At 37.7% G+C, this 21,954-nt stretch overlaps 1 protein-coding gene across 17 annotated transcripts; it reads right to left on the minus strand.

The window, feature by feature from the left end:
* Positions 1 to 320: 320 nt before the first annotated feature.
* On the minus strand, positions 321 to 21,661 carry TIAL1 (TIA1 cytotoxic granule associated RNA binding protein like 1). Of its 17 annotated transcripts, XM_040254863.1 has the most exons (14): positions 21,149 to 21,406; positions 18,944 to 18,994; positions 18,400 to 18,461; positions 14,167 to 14,263; positions 8,565 to 8,663; positions 8,269 to 8,323; positions 8,027 to 8,114; positions 6,051 to 6,126; positions 4,314 to 4,422; positions 3,890 to 3,985; positions 3,687 to 3,771; positions 3,344 to 3,467; positions 2,862 to 3,001; positions 321 to 2,027 (listed from the first exon to the last, which is right to left on the minus strand). In XM_040254863.1, exons 4-14 carry the CDS (start codon positions 14,176 to 14,178, stop codon positions 1,901 to 1,903), a joined length of 1,011 nt encoding a protein of 336 aa, XP_040110797.1. In that variant the 5' UTR covers positions 14,179 to 14,263; positions 18,400 to 18,461; positions 18,944 to 18,994; positions 21,149 to 21,406; the 3' UTR covers positions 321 to 1,900. The 17 variants fall into 17 exon arrangements, 14 of the variants coding, with proteins under 14 accessions (XP_040110797.1, XP_040110788.1, XP_040110799.1 ...); XR_005723545.1 differs by lacking the exons at positions 18,400 to 18,461; positions 21,149 to 21,406 and adding an exon at positions 3,096 to 3,154 and having other exon boundaries at positions 8,565 to 8,714; positions 18,944 to 20,672; XR_005723546.1 differs by lacking the exon at positions 21,149 to 21,406 and adding exons at positions 6,588 to 6,655; positions 6,895 to 6,963 and having other exon boundaries at positions 2,862 to 3,467; positions 18,400 to 19,033.
* Positions 21,662 to 21,954: the final 293 nt, after the last annotated feature.

A 21,954-nucleotide genomic window follows, 5' to 3' on the forward strand; every position in this document is an offset into this window, starting at 1 on the left:
AACATCCCCCAAAGATACTAACCATGAACAAAAGAAATAAGGGTAAATTTTATAATAGATGAATGTAATAAATGAGTACTGTGGTTAAAACTAAAGTGCCATAAAAAATTTGGCCTGAAGATGAACAACTTCAGACTCTGTAAATTTTCATATTTAATAAATTTCTAAATGGGGGAAGAAGGAAAATACCAAAATTACTGTGGAGACCAATTTACAAAACCATTATTTTAAAGCTAATTATACGATTTCAAAAGTTTAAAAACCAGTAATTTGTGGGTGCTAACTGTATCTTATAGTATAACGGTAAAGAGTTTTTTTTCTTCATTTTGGTGCCCAGACTTCAAAACATTTCAAATACACTGCCTAAACATTTGCACCCCCTAGCTGTTAGGATTCAAATAGACAGTTTTATTTTACATTCCTGTTATGATAGAAATTTGAGGCAGATTTTATGCACATGGCCTGAAAAATACCTCAGAATCAAGTGTTAATCTTACCCAATCGAATCATTTACAAACTCTACACTCATACAGCTCAGCCTCTGTTCAGACTTGTCATCCCATGCACACTACCCACAAGGAAAAAATTAATTAAAAATAAAAGTCACAACTCTGTGTACTATTTAAGCTGAATATCCAATTATAAATTGGTACATCAAACTGTCTAAATAAGATGTTTTAACAATCTTGTTAAAAAAATTCTTGGGCAAAATATATCTAATTTTAAAAAACACCCCAAGATTTTTTAAAAATGCTTGTACTATACAACTTATAGACCTTGAAATAGGCTTACAAGGTTTTAATCAAGGTATTTACATACCAGATGATGTAAAGCAAAAAGAGAAAAAAGAAAAAAAAAAAATCTAATTTCCAATGACATTTTAAAATGTACTAATGCATCAGATTTGTATGAAATTAAAATTAAGGCTTTTTCTGTCATTTGTATAATTTTAATCTTACATAGTAGCCAACCTTGGAAATGTCAGTCTTAAACATTCTTATTCATCCATTGCATTCAATGCAGTGGAGTGTGTTAAGTGTTACTTCAAATAATTACATTGTTGCTACTTCTATGTTGAAGCATGCTTTTAAAACACTGTATTCAATATTTACAACGTATATCATTTAAACTTCATGTAAAAGCATAGGTATGACTGTCTGACTTTTAATACAAACACCATACTTGGGATTTTCCCCCCAAAATGAAATGTAGTTTACTACAGTTTTAATTATGAACACTTTTTAAAGTTTTAAAAATATGTCTTAATGTGAACCACCACCATTTGCTCAAGGCAGACAATGCTGTTCCTTATTTAGGTTACAAAATTTCTTTTATCAGTCTGGTTTCAGTTTCTTTAGGCACAGAGAAAGTATTTCCTCCAAAGCGACTTCAAAATCATGCATTTCTTCTCAATATCACTTTTTTTTTCCTGCTGACTTCGAATGTGGTCCACCTCAGGGGAGGGGAGGGGAGTATCAAAATTCAGGATGAACTTATATGTGATTCCCAGTTTTTCATGATCCTCCCTTTTTTGCTCTTTTAAAAACACAGTGAGTTAAAATACTGAACAGCAAGATAAAAATGGAATAGTATCTAAGAATCAAAATGTATTTACCCATTTCTCCTATTATATCAAAATTTGTAGTCAGAATTTTTTATTCACTTTATTTTAGTTTTTATACACAAAGAAAAATCATGTTCATATCCATCATGAACAAAAACTTAAAAAGGCAGAACTAGAAGACATGTGTCCTTCACCAAAGCAAAGCTGTGCTAAAGGTTCCAAACATTTCAATTTTTAAAATAAATATTTTCATTTTCCGATGTCTACTTTCATGTCTTCAGAGTGTCACAAGGAAATTGAAGCTATCATGAATTACATTTTGTTGAGAGTCCCCGCTCACTGTGTCTGGTAACTGGCCATGCCATATCCAGCTTGGTTGGGAGGAGGTATTACAGGGGGAGGGGCTTGTCCTTGGGGAGGCTGAGCACCAAATCCACCCATCCAAGCAGCTGAAGGTGATTGACTTGGAAGAAAGAAAGAAAGAAAAAAAAAAAAAAACTTCAGCAAACACAAATAAAAAAAAATCATCTATACATTTACACAGAAATCAAGCAGAGCCTAATCACAGAATAGACAAGAAATCAAGATACCTACAACAAAGAGCAAAGAAATAAATGTTACATATCTAGCCATATATGCAAAATATATGTTCCAATATTAGTCTTAAATTTTTGTTTAGACAACATAATTCTGTCTGATAAATATCTCAAAGCTGATTTTTTTTTAAAATGACAAATGATTCAACACATCTACCCTCCAAATATTGAACAAATAGTAGATATGTATATCAATTTAAAAAACACATGTTTACATTGGAAGGGGGAGGAGCAACTGCTGAGAATAAAGATCTAAGCTGGCCCAGGAAGAAACAGTACAAGGAACAACGCCATTGATCCATAAAACAAAAAGGGTAAGCTGTTTTGAATTAGATAAATCTTGGGAGACTTCTCACACAAGTTAATAGGCATAAAGCATTAAATTTCTGAACATAAATAAGACAAAAGATCTTTTCCATGCAAAAGTAAACAAGTAAATAAAATGGTGTTTAGAAATATAAGTCAAACTCTACCAGCTGCTCCTAGAGAGAGGACACAGCAGATGCTATCCCAATCTCCCTTTCCACCCAGATTATAAAGAGCAAAGTGGCAGCATTTTTCATAAGGTTTCTACAATGGTTATAATACCACATAGTTCAATGTATTTAATTTAAAAAGATTCTCCCCCAGGAAAACATACTTTTTAGATTCCTTTTGTTTGAACTTTATGTTTCTACACTGGAAAAACTCAAACAACTTACTCTACTCCAAATCCTTGTTGATTCCATGGCTGCCCGTATACTCCATAAGGCGGTACTTGCCACCCATTTGCCATATACTGTCCATACTGTTGTGGGTTTCCATAAACTTGGCTCCACTGGCCCCACTGACTATAGTCAACCTAGGAAAAAGCAAATTACTGTTTTAGGAAACGAGTAAGAAACACAGTATTTGAAGAAAGTGGGAGACAAGGAAGAGAAAAACTAAGTAAGCACCCTTATGTGAATAGGACTCTGTTATTTATCATTGTCTAAGTTTATTGGGGTGGTGACACCTGTGAAAAGAAAGTATTAAGATTCAGTTAATACCGTAAAATAATCACTTTTGAAATAGCATTAATAAAATCAACTGAAAGCAGCTATATGCTTTATTTTTTGTTTGCTCTCTTTTACAGACTTTCTAAAGCTCTTATGTAGATATGTAAGATGGAAACCTTAAAAAGTGCTATGAAAAATCGAATTACCTGTTGAAAGTTTTTAGTCATATCAGGAGATTCTTTACCCCAATAGCACTTAACAACATGTCCTTCAATTGTAGTACCATTCACCGAAACAATAGCATGAGCCGCACTTTCATGGGTAGAAAATCTAAGAGAGGAAGAGAAGGAGGTTTTTTTTGTTTTTAAACTTAGTAATACAGAAACCCCTTAGTTTAAACCTATCAACTTGGTATTTTCCTAAAGCACATTATGTAGGCAGTTTAAAGTTCTATATTGCAAAGATTAATTAATTTAGTACAAACACATACTTGAGGGGATCAAATAATATAACTGAAAGGAATGGATCACATGTAAGGTAGAATTATACCTGACAAATGAATAGCCCTTTTCTGGAAAAACTCTGATTTCCATAATTTGCCCAAATGGTGAGAAGGTCTGCCTCATAAGCTGATCTGAAAAATAAACATACAAAAAATGTAAAAATATTTAAGGTTCATAGTATCAAGAAATTACTACTAATGATGATGAAGCTCCACAGAGAAGGGAACTAGGAAAAAAGATTCACTATACCTGTTAAGCCAGAAGCAATTCCTCCACAGTACACAGTACAGTTTTTTGGACTTGACTGGTTTACTACATCTTCAAATCTCAACTGCTTAGTGTTATCTGTATACAGAAAGAAAGAAAAAAGTGTTGACGGTTATACAGCATTATAAAATGGGTTACTGTAATACTATAAAGATATGAGATATGCCTCACTGTGGGGAGAAACAGAACTTTTTTCTCCTTGACACTATTGATTTAATCTATAAAACCAGCTGGTTCACAGCTTCAAATATACTTACATCAAAGCCCAGTTATTTTCAGATAAATATATTGAAAACTAAATGAGTCTTACAATGCTAACAAAATTAAATTTTAAGAAATTAAGACTATACTAATAGATGATTTGGGGAAGTATCCTTAAAAACATATAAAAGCAGATGCATCTTACTTTCTTGTGTACTTTTAGGTGCAGGTGGTTTACGTGTGGCCCAATTGGTTCTGATTTGACGACCACCCAACCACTGACCTCCCATATGCACAATTGCATTTTCTGCATCCTGGGAAGGAAAAACAGAAAAGAGCGATTACCAACACAGAAAATAACAGTATACAAGACTCACTAAGATGAAATAAAATGTTGGCATTTTTGGATACAAAAATCTTATCAGTAAATGACTCATTACAGCAATGTTTATTTATACATTTTAAGATACTAGGAAACACATTTAATTGCATCAAGGGAAATTTATAATTCAAACATGCAAGGAGAAAAATCACAATCCCACTGATAACCAAGAAAAGAGACACAGTTGTTTTTAAATATCTTGTTGATCTGTAACATTACATTTACTGTAGAGTATCTAAAAACTCTTGATATTATGCTCTAAATCACCTTACCCCTTACCAAATCTACATTCTAATAGCAATGGATTATGATTATGATAGGCCTCTCCAGGTGATGTTAGTGGTAAAGAACCTGCCTGCCAATGCAGGACACTAAGAGAGAAGGGTTTGATCTCTGGGTCAGGAAGATACCTTGGAGGAGGACATAGCAACCCATTCCAGTATTCTTGCCTGGAGAATCCCATGGACTGAGAAGCCTGGTGGGCTACAGTCCCTGGGATCACAAAGAGTTGGACATGGCTGAAGTGACTTACACATACGCATGCACACGTGACTAGACACAAGATTTAAAACTTAAGACTGCGTTGATTTATAATGTTTTTAAAAAACCTTTTTTTTGGCCATGCCACATGGCATGCAAGATCTTAGTTCCCCAACCAGAGATCGAATCCATACGCTCTGCAGTGGAAATGCAGAGTCCTAATCACTGGAACGCCAGGGAATTACCCCCAAAATGAGTTTAGATTATAGAGGTTAATGTGCATTTGCAATGAATCTAAGCAAAAAAAGAATATGACTCCAAGGCCTTCCCTGGGGGTCCAGTGGCTGGGATTCTGGGCTCCCAATGCAGGGAGCCTGGGACCAATCCCTGGTCAGGGAACTAGATCCTGCATGTCTCAAACTAGAGAGTCTGCATGCGCGGGGAAAACTAGAAACCACAGGTGCCACAACTAAGACTTACAACAGCTCCCCCCCCCCCAAATACAACTCTTGTCCCTTTATCTTACTGCTTCAATAAAATGTGCAATTTGTTGTTGAAACTGTTCCAAAATGTTAATATCAAAGCCCATTATATTATCTGATATTACAGTTAATGCAAATGCTTAGATATTTGGTGCCCTTTTCTTGAATATATGCAAAAATCAATATGAATTGCCTAAAATTTCATTTCTGTAACTTGCTGTAGTCACTACCATCCCAGCTACAAAAATACAGATAATATAATTAAAAAGTTAAAATTGAGATTTTCATGGTTAAGACAAATATAATTTAACCTCCCTCCAAATTCTGAGGTTAGCTCGTGCGTCTTAATTTTGAGTTTTATTTCTAACACATCTTACTCATACCAAGTCACAACTGCAAACTTCAATATTCTTTCTTATCATCACCTTATAACCAGTCTATCTTTTCCCATTTATTTCCAAGCTTATGGAAAAAAAGAAAAAAAAGAACTATGCCCTATTACAAAATCACACAATCATCGTGTTTGTTGTTAACATCCAAAAACATTTACTGATGACTGAATTTTGTATTAAATTCAAATTGAGCTGAAAGAACATACCAGTTTATTATAAAAAGACACAAAGCCATAGCCTTTGGATTTTCCAGTTGCCATGTCTTTAACTACTCGGGCATCCCTGTGAAAAGAAGCACAGCTAAATGAGGGAAGTGAGAGTCATTCTCAAAATAAAAACTAAAAGGAACCACACACACTGTATTGTGAGCATTGTTTTAAATAAAATTTCAGTTAGCCCTAATTAACTACAGCCATTCCTGAACTCTCCCTAACGCTTCTTTACCTGTTAGAAAAAAGCAGTAGGACAAAAACATGTAATAAACATGCAACCTAATCAAATAGCCTGTGCTTTCTAAACTAAATGCTCAAATCTGAAGATTAATAGGAACAATAGTTTCCTTTGCTAATATTCTATTGGCTAGTGTCCTCTAAGGTTTACCGGTTCTATAAATTACTGTAACAATGCTAACTACTTTACCATGCAAACTCTAAATAGTTAAATGTTTTCTGCCTAGTGATACAAAATATATGAAATATTAAAAAATTGAAAAAGAGGAAAAAATAGGAATTAAAAAGGCATACATGGCCTGTTAACAGATTTCTTTATTTTTCTTGGTCAATTCTCTACCATCATTTTGGAGTTTGGGCAGCTGTAAATTTTGAAAAATTGACATTTTCAGAAATTTAAGAAAGGAGAATAAAAAACTAACAACAATGCTAAGCACACCAGTACGAAAACAACAAATTTACACAGAAATTTTAGTGAGTAAGTTAAAATGATTGGAAATATAGAACTCCACTGAATATAGAATGTTAAAATGTAAATACTAAAATATGTATATATAAATAATGTATAATAATAATAAATAGAAATGAGAAAAAAATCTACAACTGAGTTCCAGTGTGCACAGTTCCTTGCAGTTAGCCTTCAAGATCCTGTCCATTCTTATGAGCAATTCTGCAAAATAACCAGAATGCTATTACTTTTAATTGTGACTTGGACTTTAGAAAAACTGCAGGTCTCAGGTATAAATAAAGATTGAAAAACAGCAACCTGTATTATTTTTTACACTGATTTTTAAAACAGTACTACTTACCACATTTATTAGAGATTAAAAAGCAAAGCAAATATCAAAACAGAAAATTAAGAATTACATCTATCAAATAAAATCTACAGAACAACAAACTGTAGAGAGAAATATTGTTGTTCTTAGGTGAAACATATTTTTGTGAAGTACTAAAACATTTAACTTAAATCTATAGGAAATAAATACATAAAATAATGTGATTTTAACTAGATAAATTGTGATAAACATTTTACAGAACTTGTAACCACTTTTAATTTTCCAATATATTAGATCAAGTAACAATACAGTAAAATCTGAGCATAAACTTTGTTTAAAAAAATAAATAAATCAAACCACAATTTGGCCCTAACTAGCAGAATCAAACACCACTAACAAAAAATAATCTACTAATTAATCCCACATTTATGGCTCAGACATTGAAACATTTTAATACTGTAATAGTGCTACTTTTCAGCTAAAATATCAAAACACATTTATCATTATAATAACATATACATTTCTAATTTCACAATATACCCAAGGATTTCCCTACTTTTCCCCACTTATAAATTCCTTCTATAAAAGTTTAATACACAATTGAAATCACATTTAATTTTGGTTAACCTGTATCTTTAACCACCAAATTTTGAAAACATTTGACAAAAGCTAGAGTTTATAGTAGGCATTACCACCCAAACATCTGCTTTAAAGATAACAAATAGAATCACTTAAAATTTTTTCACATGTTATACACAGGATTAGATGAAAACAAGACCCCAAAACATTGAAATGACATTAACATTTTCAACAACATCTACTAATCAAAAAAACCAAACAAACAACAAACAAAAAAAATCACACTAACTAGGGAAAGAAACTCTTAACTCTGATACAAGTTCATCATATACAATTTTGCCTATTGCTATTGAATATAGTACTGATTATGATACTTACGATATTTTACCAAAGGGGGCAAATGCTGATTTGATATCTTCTGTTGTAATTTCTGGACTCAAATCTCCAACAAACACGTGGAAATGATCTGAAATCAAAGCATTTAGTAATCAAATATTTAAGAAGTCAGGGACTAAACCTTTTTTAGGCAACACTAAAAGGAAGAAAAAGCCCTATGTGAGCTGGTAATGCTGCCAGGATAATTTCACAACTCTTCCGTAAAATGCAGCAGGAGTACTTACTGGAAGTATCTTTTTTCTGGCTACTTGGTGTTGTTGCCCAGTTTACTTTGACCTCCTAAAAATAAAGATTATATTTCATAAAATTATTAGGCATGTCATTATTACTCATAACACTTACCACTTATTAAATCATTTATCAAGCAGAATGAATTTTGGTAAAAGCACTAAGCTGAAGAAAACAAAACCATCACTTGGCAGAACTGAGTATTTGTTTAAAAATTTGCTAAGAAAGAACACAAACTAATCTGACATGCAGATAGATAAGACTCATAAGGTGCCATCATTTATGATCTTACCTTTCCCAAAATTTTTCTCCCATTCATAGCAGCTAATGCAGCAGCTGCATCTCTGTGTTCATAAAATTCCACAAAGCAATATGGGTCATTGCTTGTATGCTGCAAAACAGAAAATCCAACAGAAGAGTTGACCCTTCTGCTATCGGGTTGCTGAGAAGAAAATCCAGGAAAAAACATTACTGATAGCTAGGAATGTATGAGGTGAGACTGCATAAGCTTATGAAAGCCTAACACTTTACAAAGCCTAACACTTTTTAAGATTTACACCTATACCTGGCTTTGTACCTCAGAATATTGTTGTACTCAAACAGAACTACAAAGCAGTAGAGAATCATGACTATCAATATTAAATAAAAACATAGGATTCTGGTGAAATATGTTAAATATAAAAGAGAAGTTTATACTAAACAAAACCTCAAGCTCAGATCTGAGAGATGAGGACCACTCCTTACCACTGCTCTCCTCTCCCAACATTATTTTCAAAGGGATGAACTCTATTTACACATCATAATCCTTCATAAACTGTATCCCATGACCATAAAAAAATACAGAAATGAACCAACTTTACAAACTTTACTTCTGATCGAAACTAGGATTAGTACTATTCATGATGAGACAAGATTATGTATTTCTCTGGATAAGGAAGGAATAAGAATGGAAACCAAAAAATTTCAGATTTATAATCAAGTGTTGAAATGAAATCCCTTTCAAAAGCTTTGAAAGCATTGGAGATTCTATACACTTTGAATTTGGCCTTCCAAAGACCAGAAAAATGTACTAGTGATTAAGAAAAGGTTTTCTGAAAATGTGTCTGAATAAAATATTCCAAGGCAAAGCTATGATTTTACATCAGAAAATGCCAATATAAGAGTGTCTAATATAACACCAATAAATATTAAAATAAGCAACAATATAAAATTATCAATAAACAAAAAAACACAATATAAAAGAAAGTACTTAAATTATAGCAACTATATGACCTATGAACCAAAATGGAAATGAATTTTTATAAGACGGCAACCTATAATGAACAGCTATACAATTGTACAAATATATTTTTATGTAGGCTAAAAATATTCATCACTGTCCAATGTAAAATACACTAAAAATAATATTTAAAATGTGGCAATTCCAGTTGCACTTACAAGGGATTAAAAATACCAGATAAAATAAAGCTCTTTTCAACAACCACTGTTTTTCATTCCAGGAAAGTTTTAGAAGAAAAATCCAAAATAAGACGTCTAAAACAATAGTGGTGAAGCAACCAGAAGGCATTTCCTTGAGGGGAAAAAAGTGTAATTGTTAATACTGACATGAAAACTATGGACTCTCATACAAAATCCTATTGTTGTAGCCACGAGAACGTTGTTGTACTTACGAGGCAGAGAAAGGAAATAGGGATAAAGACTCCAAAGAGAAAAAAAAAAAAAAGACTCCAAAGAGAAATACACATTCAAATTCCTTTTATGAAAAAGAGTTGACATTTACCAGTAACATTCATTGAAGAAAGGATCTCAAAGTAAGTAAGAAGCTAAATCTGTGCTAGTCAGCTTTCCTCCTTGTCCTACCTCTTTTGCCCTGATGGTCTCAAAGGAAAACGTGGATAACTAGTAAAATGTACAGGAATCCAATGGTAGAAATATAATAACTATGACAGGCTTCGGGTAGTTAGTCTACTTGTGCATACTGACTGCAAATTTATCTAACTAGTAGTAGGCCAGATCCCATTCAACGTACGTACATACATGTGTACACACACTCTTAGATATTCGTATCACACTGCACTTCATCTCACTTAAGACACCATTGTTTTTTTTGTCACTGTCAGAGATGTTAAATTTTTTTAACATTTGCCTTAGAATTGGTAATATACTCTTATTATAGTATATGGAGGTGGAGCTTCCCAGGTGGCGCTAGTGGTAAAGAATCTGCCTGCCAATGGAAGGGCCCTTAAGAAACTCAGGTTTAAAAAAAAAAAAAAAAAGAAACTCAGGTTTGATCCCTGGGTTGGGAAGATCCCCTGGAAGAGGGCGTGGCAACCCACTCCAGTATCCCTGCCTGGAGACTCCCAGGGACAGAGGAGCCTGGCAGGCTGCAGGCCATGGGGTGGCAAAGGGCCAGACATGACCCAGCATCTGAGCACACACATACCCACATGTATACGGGGAAAACAGCTAGAGTCTAAGATACAATACCTAAAGTAGAGCGTCATAAGGGCAAGAAAGATTTCTCACACACTGAAATGAAATTGATGAAAGGAAACCAACACTCGGCAGTGGAGTTCATGGCTTTTGAAAGCTTTCCATTTACTCCACTACCCAGGGACACTATGGGGGCTTCCCTGGTGGTCCAGTGGTTAAGACCCATGCTTCCAATGCAAGGGGCATGGCTTAGATCCCTAACATACCACGTGCTGCACAGCCAGAGGGAAAAAAATATTAAAACCGACTGTGTCCTTACCTTCGTGTTGTCACCAATTTTTGTTGGATGACACAAATATCAAAGCAGAGAAATATGAGACTTTAAAACTATTTACAAGTTCAAGTGTAGGAGTTGTAGAATATGAATAAATTATGAAAGTTCACTTCAAACCCTTCCACCCTCAAGTGGCTGATTGTGCATATAATTAAAAACAACAACAACAACAACAACAACAGTTTCTCAGAAGACTTTCTAGTGACTTTCTACTTTCTCACATTCCATTATTTCCTAACACACTCCAGTCAGTTTCTAACCCAACCACGGCAAGGAAAGTTTGTGCTGAGCTCACCAATGACTTCTCTGCCATCTTTGTGATCCCTTTTCTTCCTCATCTTGACTTTCAAGCAGATTTCAACACAGTTGACAACTCTCCTCCTCTTCAAAATATTCTCCTCTAGATTCCACCATATTCTCTTGGTTTTCCTATTTCCTCACTGGAAATCTTTCTGAGGGCATTTTTCCCTCTTAACTCAAACTATCACTGTCACTTAAGTGTTGAGGAAAGCCTGGCGAGCTGCAGTTCACAGGGTCACAAAGAGTCGGATATGACTTAGCGACTGAACGGCAAGTGCTGAGTTGCACCAGGGCTCGCACCTAGGCCACCCTACTCTCTCCTCTCTCAGCACTATCTCTAGCTCTACGAACTACATCTTATCCAGTCCCATGGCTTCAAATATCACTGCAAGCCAGTATCATCAGCATTGGTCTCCCCAGAGTTCCAAAATATTTATCCAACTGCCTACATATAATGTCCATTTATTGATATATGTCTAAAACACATCTTAAATTTAACACTGCCAACACAGAGCGTGATTCTCACCACTCTCCCCATCTATCCCGTGCCTTCAGTCATGTTCATTTTACCAAATAAACAGCATTACCACCCACACAACCACAAACAAGAATCTTAGGGGGTTTTCTTGATGTCTATATTTCCCTGTGTCCCACGGCCAATCCAGTCCTATCAACGCTGCCTCCAGAATACGTCTTAAATTTATCTACCTCTACTTCTGTGGCTACCACTCTAAAGAACAAGTTCCCTGCAGCATCTCTTACCTTGACTAGTGAAACAGACACAGCCAGTTTCCTTCTCCTTCCGCCCTTGCCCCCTACAATCCATTCTCCCTACAACAGTCATTTTCCTGTCACCTTTAAAATGCATATAAGACTAGAGAAAGTCCCAGCCCTGCAATGAAGACCCAGCACAGCCCCTCCCCCGAAATCTAATAGGAATACTTTACCACCCTACCTAAAGCCCCGGGTGCAACCACGATAAAATCCAAGCACCCCGTCATGGCCGGTACTGCCCTACTGATTCCAAACCCTGCCTGCCTGCTCACTTCCCACCATTCACCAGGCTCCAGCCACCTGGGTCTTTGGTTCAACACCCAAGCTAACTACCAACTCAAGGCTTCTGTATGGGCTGTTGCCTCTGCCTCTAGCTCTTAATATAGACAGCACCATCCTATTATTCCCATCTCAGCTCAAAGAGGTGATGATTTCTGACAGAAATCATTACCAGGTTGGTCCCATACCCAACATCCACAGTCTGAAAAAGACTCATTTGATCCTTTAAAATTTGGCTGAGTCAACTACCCGCTGATGAGAGAGATTTCTGGATCACAGACCATAACCAAAAAGCCTCAACATTCAATTAGGCAACTTCTGTTCCCATCTCATGAACCATTATTATTACATTCACAAAACAGATGCCAATGGCAGGATGCCTCCCCTCACCACCCAGGCTACACGGCACCAACACTCCACTCATCATCACGGAACTTTCATTCTCTTTAAAGCTCTTATCCCTATCCAGAATTACCGTTCACAGTTTTCCGTAACAGTTTACTGTTGTTGACAACACTCTCATTTATACATGAACTCTTGGGCACCTTGCTGGTCTAGCTCTGCAGTATGTTCCCAATGCTCTGAACGGTGCCAAGTACAGAGGAAATGTTTGATGAATGAAAAGAGAGAATGAGTAATAATCAAAGACAGGAAGGAAAAAAGAGGTATTATACCAGACAGAGAGATAATTACTGTTAGTTAGGAAAGGAGATCAAAAGGCCACTTGGCTATACAGGTTTTTAATAGTTTCTCCCGTCTCAGGACATCACCCAAACTCCTCAACACAGCTCTGGCCCCTGATGAATGCTCCTGCCTCATCTCCTGGCATCTCAGAAGACGAATCCCATTCCAAACTTAACCATGTTATGGTTTTTATTTTTCCCTCAGTCTCATAAGAACTCCCACTCTCTGTCTACGGGCTGGATCAACATTCTTCTCTCTACCTGGATTCCCTTCTTCCTCAGATTCCTAACTAGCCAGTTTCCACTATCCTTTCTGGTTTCAGCTGAGACATGGAATCCTCCAAGAACCCTCCCCTGACTGAAGACTGTGTGGACCTATATGCTCCTAGAGCACTTGAAACTGTCAGCTTCCGCAGCATTTACCATCCTATTATCATTCGTACCTGTTAACCCCTCTGTCTCCCTCATTAGACTGGAAAATTCTATGGGGCGAGGAACTGTTTTATTCACCACTGTATCCTTAGCACTTACCATGGTACCTGGCACAAACTGAATAGTCCAAAAAAAAAAAAAAAGAGAAGAGAATAAACTGAAATACAAGTCATTGACCAGGAAAGTATAAAAAGTAAGATTTTGTGGGGGAGGGAAGGAAAATAAATTAGCAATTCAATTCAGACTCCTACCTTCATCAAGCTGCTCAAGCAGCATTTACTAAAAATGCTCAAGATGCCTGTGTGGCACTATGGTCATAATAAGCCAACGTTCTGCACACACCATCCCCTGAACTTCAAGTGTAACACTCTTACTGTAAATAGACGAAATATCACCTTTTGAGATAAGCTCTAACAACTTTTTATAAGCAGCATCACCTGAAGATAGCATCATCATGAAGGACTATTTGAAAATAAGGGCACACTTTGTCCTCTCGACTTCTAAACCTAGTTTGTCAGTCAAAGCAAACAAGTCAACACAACAAACACTAATCTCTCCATCTAGTAACCTGAGGCTTAAAATGATACAAATCAACTCATGTATCTCAAAATGTTAAACATTATGCTAACTGTCAGCACCTGGAACTGGGAAGCTCTTACCTCTGTGATCATTTTACAGCTTTTACAGGGTCCAATCTGACTGAATAACTGAAGAATAAGAACTTCTGTCACATCTCTGGAGAGGTTACCTACGTATCTGTATAGGAAGAGGAAAAAAAAAAAAAAAACTATCAGCAATTTCCCTTCAGCTCTGGCTCTAGAGCATTATCATTTACACATCATCTTTTATTTCAACTTCCTCTCTCTTCAATAAAATTTTTCCAATTAAGCCTGATTCTTTGTGTGTAAGATTAACTCTCACCTAGGAAAGCATAACTGTTCTTAGGGCACTAAAGTTATCACTTCAAAAGACTTTATAAAGAGCATATCAATGTGATTTTGCATACCCCCCAAAGCATATTATTCTGCAGCCTATATATCATTTTCTCATCTGTTAGAATAAAAATAATAAATTTAAACCAGTCTCAAGAAAACTACAATGTTTAGATGTGAAACACAATTCAAAATAATGTATAACACACACAGTACCACAAATATTGACTCATTGAAACACCAATCATAGAGGGGTATCAGATATAAGGTTAGTTTATCTTAGACCCTCAACCAAAGCAATTATGTGATCAAAGAACAGAATCAAAGTTATAGCAAAACACACAAGAGATTGAAGGATTTTTTTTTTTCTGTCTTGGTAATAAGACTGTCATTGATGGTATGTCTTCATTATTTTGTTTCAGGAGGGCAGGGTAAAATAACAAAATTTCCTCAGCTAAAATGCATCAGAATCAACAAAATACATCTTTATGTAGATAACAAAGCAAATACAAAGATTTCTCTACAAATTCAGAAAAAATTAAAGACAAATTCAGGCATACTTTTGACTATAACATATCTAAAAATGTTTTTTTAAATTACAAGTTGAATATATATATTTTATATAAGAAATTTAATATACAGGTTAAGTTTAAAAGAAAAGAACACTGTCACTCAAAGATGACTACCTTGTATCATGGCTCTATCTCAATTTAGCTGAATAAATTTTTTAAGTCTTTCCGGTACTCAGTGTATAATTCCTAAAACTCACATCTGTTATGATCCTCATAAACCAAACAATATTTGTAAAATGTAGACACTTTTCTTCTGGAAAGGAAAACAAGCTTTACTTTCCTAACTATAATATATAACATCTGGAAACAACGTATTGAGACCAATATACGCCTTGCATCTACAGTTGCCATAGTTTAAGCTGGGACACTCTGAAAGGGAAAACAAGACTGAGAAAGCTAAGGTTAAGTGTAAAAGAAGAAAATCTGATTAAGAATGAACAGCAATTTTCTTCTTTACCTAAGAATTTCATCATAATGGGTCCTAATAATTTTAACACACTCTAAAAATGAAACATAAGTCCAATGTTACTTGAATGGAAGACTAAATAAGTGACAAACTGGTTGAGGTCCACGTTACCTTTTTTGTTACATTTAAAGTAGAGCAGACCCATGAGTAGGCTGTGCAGGACACACTCCCAGCAGTAGTGAAAGGTTACAGACTTTTGAGCTAGCCAGACAATCACCTGTCTCCTTTTTTTTTTTTTTTAAACCCATAGCAGTTTGTGAGTCTGTATCCTTGGAATTTTTATACAAGGTAGACTTCACTTTCACTTTTCACTTTCATGCATTGGAGAAGGAAATGGCAACCCACTCCAGTATTCTTGCCTGGAGAATCCCAGGGATGGGGGAGCCTGGTGGGCTGCCGTCTATGGGGTCGCACAGAGTCGGACATGACTGAAGCGACTTAGCAGCAGCAGACCTAGCTATAAAGAACAGTGACCTTGGTCTCTGAAGTGTTAAAACTCATCTAACCTAAAATAGTAATAGTTAGCTCATTTCTAAGTGGAGAAGTTAATGGCAACCCACTCCAGTATTCTTGCCTAGAGAATCCTATTGACAGGGCTGTTGTCTACAGGGTTGCACAGAGTCAGACACGACTGAAGCGACTTAGCCTGCATGCTTGCATTGGAGAAGGAAATGGCAACCCACTCCAATGTTCTTGCCTGGAGAATCCCAGGGACGGGGGAGCCTGGTGGGCTGCCGTCTATGGGGTCGCAGAGTCAGACATGACTGAAGCGACTTAGTAGCAGCAGCAGCAGCTCATTTCTAAGAGAATAGGAGTTTCACTATCAAAGCTAACTAGTAACAAAGTAAAAAGTATCGCTTTTATGTAACAAACTGTAAATGATTTAAATAATTTTAAGTTTGTATGAGTGTTTAAACATCTTTCCAGGAAAAACTGCAAGGCATCCTGTTTCATAGGATCTTTATTCCAAGTCAATCTATTTCTAATTAATACAGATTCTGAAGAACTTCTAGAGGCACATTTAGATATGTTAATTTACATTTCAAGCAACAAAGAGCAAAAGGTTAATTTTAGAATGTCATGAAATACTTATAGAAAAAGTCCAGTTTTAAGGTTTCCTACTTTTCAAATATTTTCGCTAAAAGTTCAGTGGTAAAGCAGCAAACTCCAGAAGCTAATATAAAAATGGCCTTCCATAACCACATGTAAGACATCTGAATCTGACAGGAAAAAAAGGATATAATTCAACACATAATTTCACCTAAGTTATACCCAAATCTCAAGATTGCCTTTTCCTTCACTCAGAGTTCTGTAATTCATTCATCTACATTTGCCTTCATCTTCCATACAACTTAATACCGAAATATCTCGTAACTTTTAAAACACTATACAGCTTAAGTACCATGACATTATTATAAAGTTTCTGTCCCAAAATAAATACTAACAAAAATATTCAAGGCTTGCTCTGGCAAAAATATCACATCTTGGTAGTATACTGAAATATTACCCTTTTTCCTTCTAAATTATACGTCATTTCTACACTTTCTTTCTGCTTTGGTTATGAGGCAGTCAACATATTCTAACATCCCAAGAATTTAAATATAAAATTTCTACTTGAAGAACACAGAATAACAGAAAAAGACAAATAGCTCAAATGCTCATATCTGACAATTCAAAGAGAAAATACTTAGGAAATTCTGAAACACTTTTTAACTCAAAGTGGGGAAAAAGCATACGTTAGGTCTATTTTGTCTTGTAAGAACGGGAACTGTAGGAATTAACACATTAAAAATGGAAAATGGTGTCTTTATCCCTAACATCAGGGTTAAAATCAAATTTGAGACTAGAACTTGGCAGTTTCACGGTAGGCAAAAGTCCACATTGCCAAACTACTTCCTATGTCGAACTGTGTAGAATTTTAAGAACACCATGCCTTTCAGAAGACTAATCACACTTTCCATCGCTGACTGTGCTCTCACTCTGAAAAGATTAGCCGTACCGAGATCAAAATTATCAGCACTTTTACACAAGATGCTATGGCTAAGTAACATTTTTGGTTTTGTTCTTGCAAATTCTTATGTAAGAGAAGATTTTGCAACAATATCCTTCAATGGGCCTCTAATGAGCTGATCAATTTATCAATATTTCATTTTAGGAAGGAGACAGGGCAGAAGAAAGGTACAGGAGGTATAAGTGAACTGACCAACTATAAAAGGAATATCAACACACACACACACACACACATACATTTTAGAGAAACAGAATATGATTAAATTGAATGAGAGGCTTAATTTAATTTCAGGCCCAATACAGCCAAACCCTTGGTAGAGTAATCAATTTTATAATAAGATTTAATAGTATTTACTTCTGCTATTGCCCTTGGATGGTCAGATTATACCCTAAATCAATGGTTTATTTCCTCCTTTTGACTGAGTCTCTGTTAGGAAGAAAACAGCCTACAAGATGGCTCTGCACACCACGGTGTAACCCCCCATCCACAATTCCTCTTCATTGTGGTACATCGAATAGATGAAGAAAATGAACCTACAGTAGAGCACCATTACCATGTAACGCTGTGTAACAGATTCAGAAATACCATGGATCAAATCACTGCGCTCAAAGTTACCCACAACACAAATCTGAAATGTGAATCCTACAAGGTAGGTGTTGGGCAGTTCACTTCCAACACCAGTTTTACACAGAATTTTTCTCGTTTGTTTTTTTAGATCCCAAATTATCCAATATATATTAGCTCCCCCCACCTCCCGCAAATGTCAAATGAGAACAAAGAACATCAGAAAACAGACCTTCAAAGCAACTATATGACAAACTTTAGTCTCAACATCAAAGCAATTCTATATCACTTTAAATACCATCAAATAAATTAGTAATACTGTAGGTAATGAATATTTAAAGACCTACCTAGGCTATAAACACCATATTGTTTTCTGATGATAGAACCATATGTCTTAGCTTGTGTGTGTCTGCAGGAAAAAAACCTCACTAGTAACACACAGGCATTTTAAGGAAACAGTTTAAGATAAACTTTGTTAAGAGTACATTGTTTTAAAACATACCAACCACTTTAAAGCCCAAACCAAAGATCACAATATAAAATAAAAGAAGGATCTCCATAAATAAACAAAACCCCTACTAGATATCAATCTCTAAAGTCACCTTCAAATTTTTCATGATGTTACTTGTATCTAAAAGAACCTTTTAAGAATACGTAAAATATGCATTACTTTTATTAAAATCTGACAAAAATGTAATTGTGAAACATTCGCTTTTATCTCAAAATTGTACGTTTGAGGTTTAAAATATATATATATAAATCAACAGACCACACCATGTATGACCATGTCTGCCTATATATAATTTTAAATCAATCAGGATTTCTTTAAAAAACGGACTTAATATTAAATTTAGTGAAAAGAAGTAAAATCATTGTAAAATATTTGAGTACCTCTTACGTTCCAGGCAGGGGTAAGACCTAGGAAGATGTAGCAGTCCTTGTCTAAAAAAAAAAAACAACAAACCTTCCCATGGAGAAGAGTGGGAGCAGGAAAAAGGAAGAAAAGCAAACATGTGCTGACATCTGACAAGCAGGCACAACCAGGCTCAAGATGTTTCAGTACTTATATGTATACATGTCACATTTTTAGACAGCTGTAAACATACTGAGAAAGAACAGGAGTTTGGAGGAGGTTGAGGTAAGAATTCTTAAGTGACAAATTATGTGGAGTAAGATCTGATAGAGACGGAAGAGAAGGCAGATGCAAAGTAGTTATATGAATTAAGGCTACTGCAATAGCATTTTATTTAGCATGATAAAAACCAGGAATTCTTCATAAGAAACAGATACAATTAAAGTGAAACGTGCCTCAAGAATTTACCAATTATTCAGTAGCTATTATGATGCAATGATAACATTTCAGAGTTTTAATTACAATGTAACTTTCCTCTTTGTTAAATACAAGTGCTTGCTAGGCCTAAATTCAGCCTTCCCAGATGCTTCCTTCCAAGAACACATTGCTAACTAAATCCCAAGTCTTGGCTTCAACAGATGTCAAGAGGACAAATTTCAAGCTTGTCCCAATTCTCTCTTCTGGGAAAAGACAGCAGAAATGGAAGACAGCACAAAACATACACGGTAAACTTCTACTAAGCAGGCTTTTCATCCAAGCATTAGATGTGCTTCAGCTGGCCTCAAATTCTCAAAAAGAATAGCAGATACTTTAGGGAGACATTAGAGAAACAGGAACAAAAAAGTGTAATCTACCCCTCCCAACAAGACAAGAAGCCAAACTTGTACCAATATTGAACACAGATATCTACCTTCTTGACCGAACACACTTTCCTTGCTAGAAGTAGAGAAGAAAAACTGGTCAAACTTCCTGAGTACCCATCCACCTTCGTCTATTCCCCCCAAAGTAATTTCCCCAACAGATAGTAGGGCCAAGTGGACTATGATCCTATCAATGCCAGGCAGAGGCAAGAGAAAACAAAGCAGTGACCTGACTGACTCCCTGCACTGGAGGCAGGTGTGCTGAGCTTCGAAACGTTAGGAAAACCCAAGGTACCCAACTTAAAACATTTAACTAGGAATTACTCACACTTCCAAAAAAAAAAAAAAGGCAGGAAAAAAAGAAAGGAGTGCCACATTATTTGCAAAGGAATGCAAATGCTGAGTCATCACTCTTCAGTAGAAAGGCAAGGAAACTCGAAAAAGCAATTGGAAGATGAAATTCATTCATTATACTGGGCTTCAGGTAAAGAGCAACAGGAAGATCGAAGAAAGAGCGCTCAAAAGACACACATCGAAGAGCTGATTAAAACAAAACAAAACAAAACAAAAAACCTCTACTTATCCAACTCTGAAGGTCTCGACCCAAGAAACAGATTAGGAGGAGGTAACACCAATGAGAGCAAAGGCAGTTTAACAACTGGTTGTCAGTTTAGCGTAGGTAGCGCTCAAAGTAAACTTCATCATCCAAGAAGGGAAAAGATGCTCCGGCGGCAAGAGGCATCCCTTTCTCACTCTCAAAGTAGCGGGCGCTGGGCGAGTGTTTCTGACAGCGTGGGCGCGGGCACGTGGGGCAGAGTAGGGGCTAGAGTTGCGGGCGAGCGTCCGGCTTCCTCTGGGAGTTCAACTTAGGGAGAAGAGCCGGCAGCGACTGGAGCCGGGGACGTGGAGGGCGCGAGTGCCGATTCCTCGCGACCCACAGCGGGAGGTGGCTGCGATCCCACCCCCAGGCCCACCCCCACCAGGCCCGGCCCCCATGGTCGGGCGGGGGTGGGGGGGGACCCGCAGCTCCCGGCCCAGCCCAGGGCTCCCAAAGCAGACGGAGAGCAGGAGCTCTCCCGGGCCTGACAGGCTCTGCCGTGCAGAAACCCAGCTTAGGAAGGGGGTGCAAAGAAGGGCGCTAGAGGGAAAGGTCCAAGCGAGCCCCGGACCCCAGGAAGTGACTGTATTTGGGGGGGAAGGGAGGGCTTCCCTTCCAAGGAAAAAAGGGACAGATGAGGAATGCACTTCGCGTCCGCGCCACCGCGGCCAGGGATCCACCGAGAAGTCCCAGCTTCGGCCCCGCACTCCTGCTCCCTCCCACAGCATCCCGCGGTGCCAGGGGGCCTCCCAGCGCCTGGTACCCCCTCCGTCTCGGGTACTCACAGAGTCCGGGGCTGCCCGTCGTCTTCCATCATGGTGGGTGCGACGGAGCGATCCCGGGACAAGGGGGAGGGCAGGGCCGGGGAGGGGAGGGGGTGGGGAGGAAGGGGAGGGGGGCTCCGGGCACCGGCTGGGGACAGAGGAAAAGGCACCGAACCCTGCTCTCGGGCTTTCTCCCCCCAGCCCGCTCCGGACACTGCGCTCCAACCAGGAGGAGCAGGAGGAGGAGGAGGATGGACAAAATGGCCGCCGCCACCAGCCAGGCAGGAAACGGGGCAGAGCGCAGGCGCGGCCCGCCAGGTCACTGCTCAGGCCGGCGGCGACGACCTGCAAGGGGGATCGCTAAGAGGGGAGGAAGACGGGCCGCTGAGGGAACCCGGTGCGGTGTCACGGCGAACCACGTCGTCGCTGTGCGCCGGCCGGTCGGCGAAACCCAGCCAGCTCGAGTCAAAAAAAAAAAAGAGAGAACCGCCAGGAAGGTGATGTGTCTGTGAATTGTGGTCCTAGAAATGAGAGAGGGAATCACTTCTCCAGAGGACTTCTGGGAACTGTAGTCCAAAGGAGACGGCCGGCACCAGCGGGGCGCTGTGGACGCGGAGAAGAGACTTCTGGGTAGTGTAGTCGTCTGTGAGGCGTGCGGCGACCAGGAAGTCGGCGTGCTGGGAGGGGAGCGGGGGTAGAATAAAAGCTACAGTAAGAGGCGGGGAGACGAGGTGGAGGAAAGCCCCGTCTCGGAGGTAGACTACAAGTCCCAGAGTGCCTCGCGCTGGGGGCTGTCCTAGCACTGCTCCTGGCATTTTAAAGCACTT

The sequence above is a fragment of the Oryx dammah genome, unplaced genomic scaffold, assembly GCF_014754425.2.
Source record: "Oryx dammah isolate SB20612 unplaced genomic scaffold, SCBI_Odam_1.1 HiC_scaffold_14, whole genome shotgun sequence".
NCBI lineage: Eukaryota > Metazoa > Chordata > Mammalia > Artiodactyla > Bovidae > Oryx > Oryx dammah.

What these genes read in the sequence shown, in the direction of transcription:
- TIAL1 (XM_040254853.1), bottom strand. Translation starts at nt 19,065, where the DNA reads ATGTTTGCTTTTCTTCCTTTTTCCTGCTCCCACTCTTCTCCATGGGAA. An exon ending in CCCTGCCTGGAACGTAAGAG is followed by an intron (nt 14,264 to 18,943) that starts GTACTCAAATAT and finishes CTTCCTATACAG; the next exon opens with ATACGTAGGTAACCTCTCCA. An exon ending in GCTGTAAAATGATCACAGAG is followed by an intron (nt 8,715 to 14,166) that starts GTAAGAGCTTCC and finishes TTTTCTTCTCAG; the next exon opens with CAACCCGATAGCAGAAGGGT.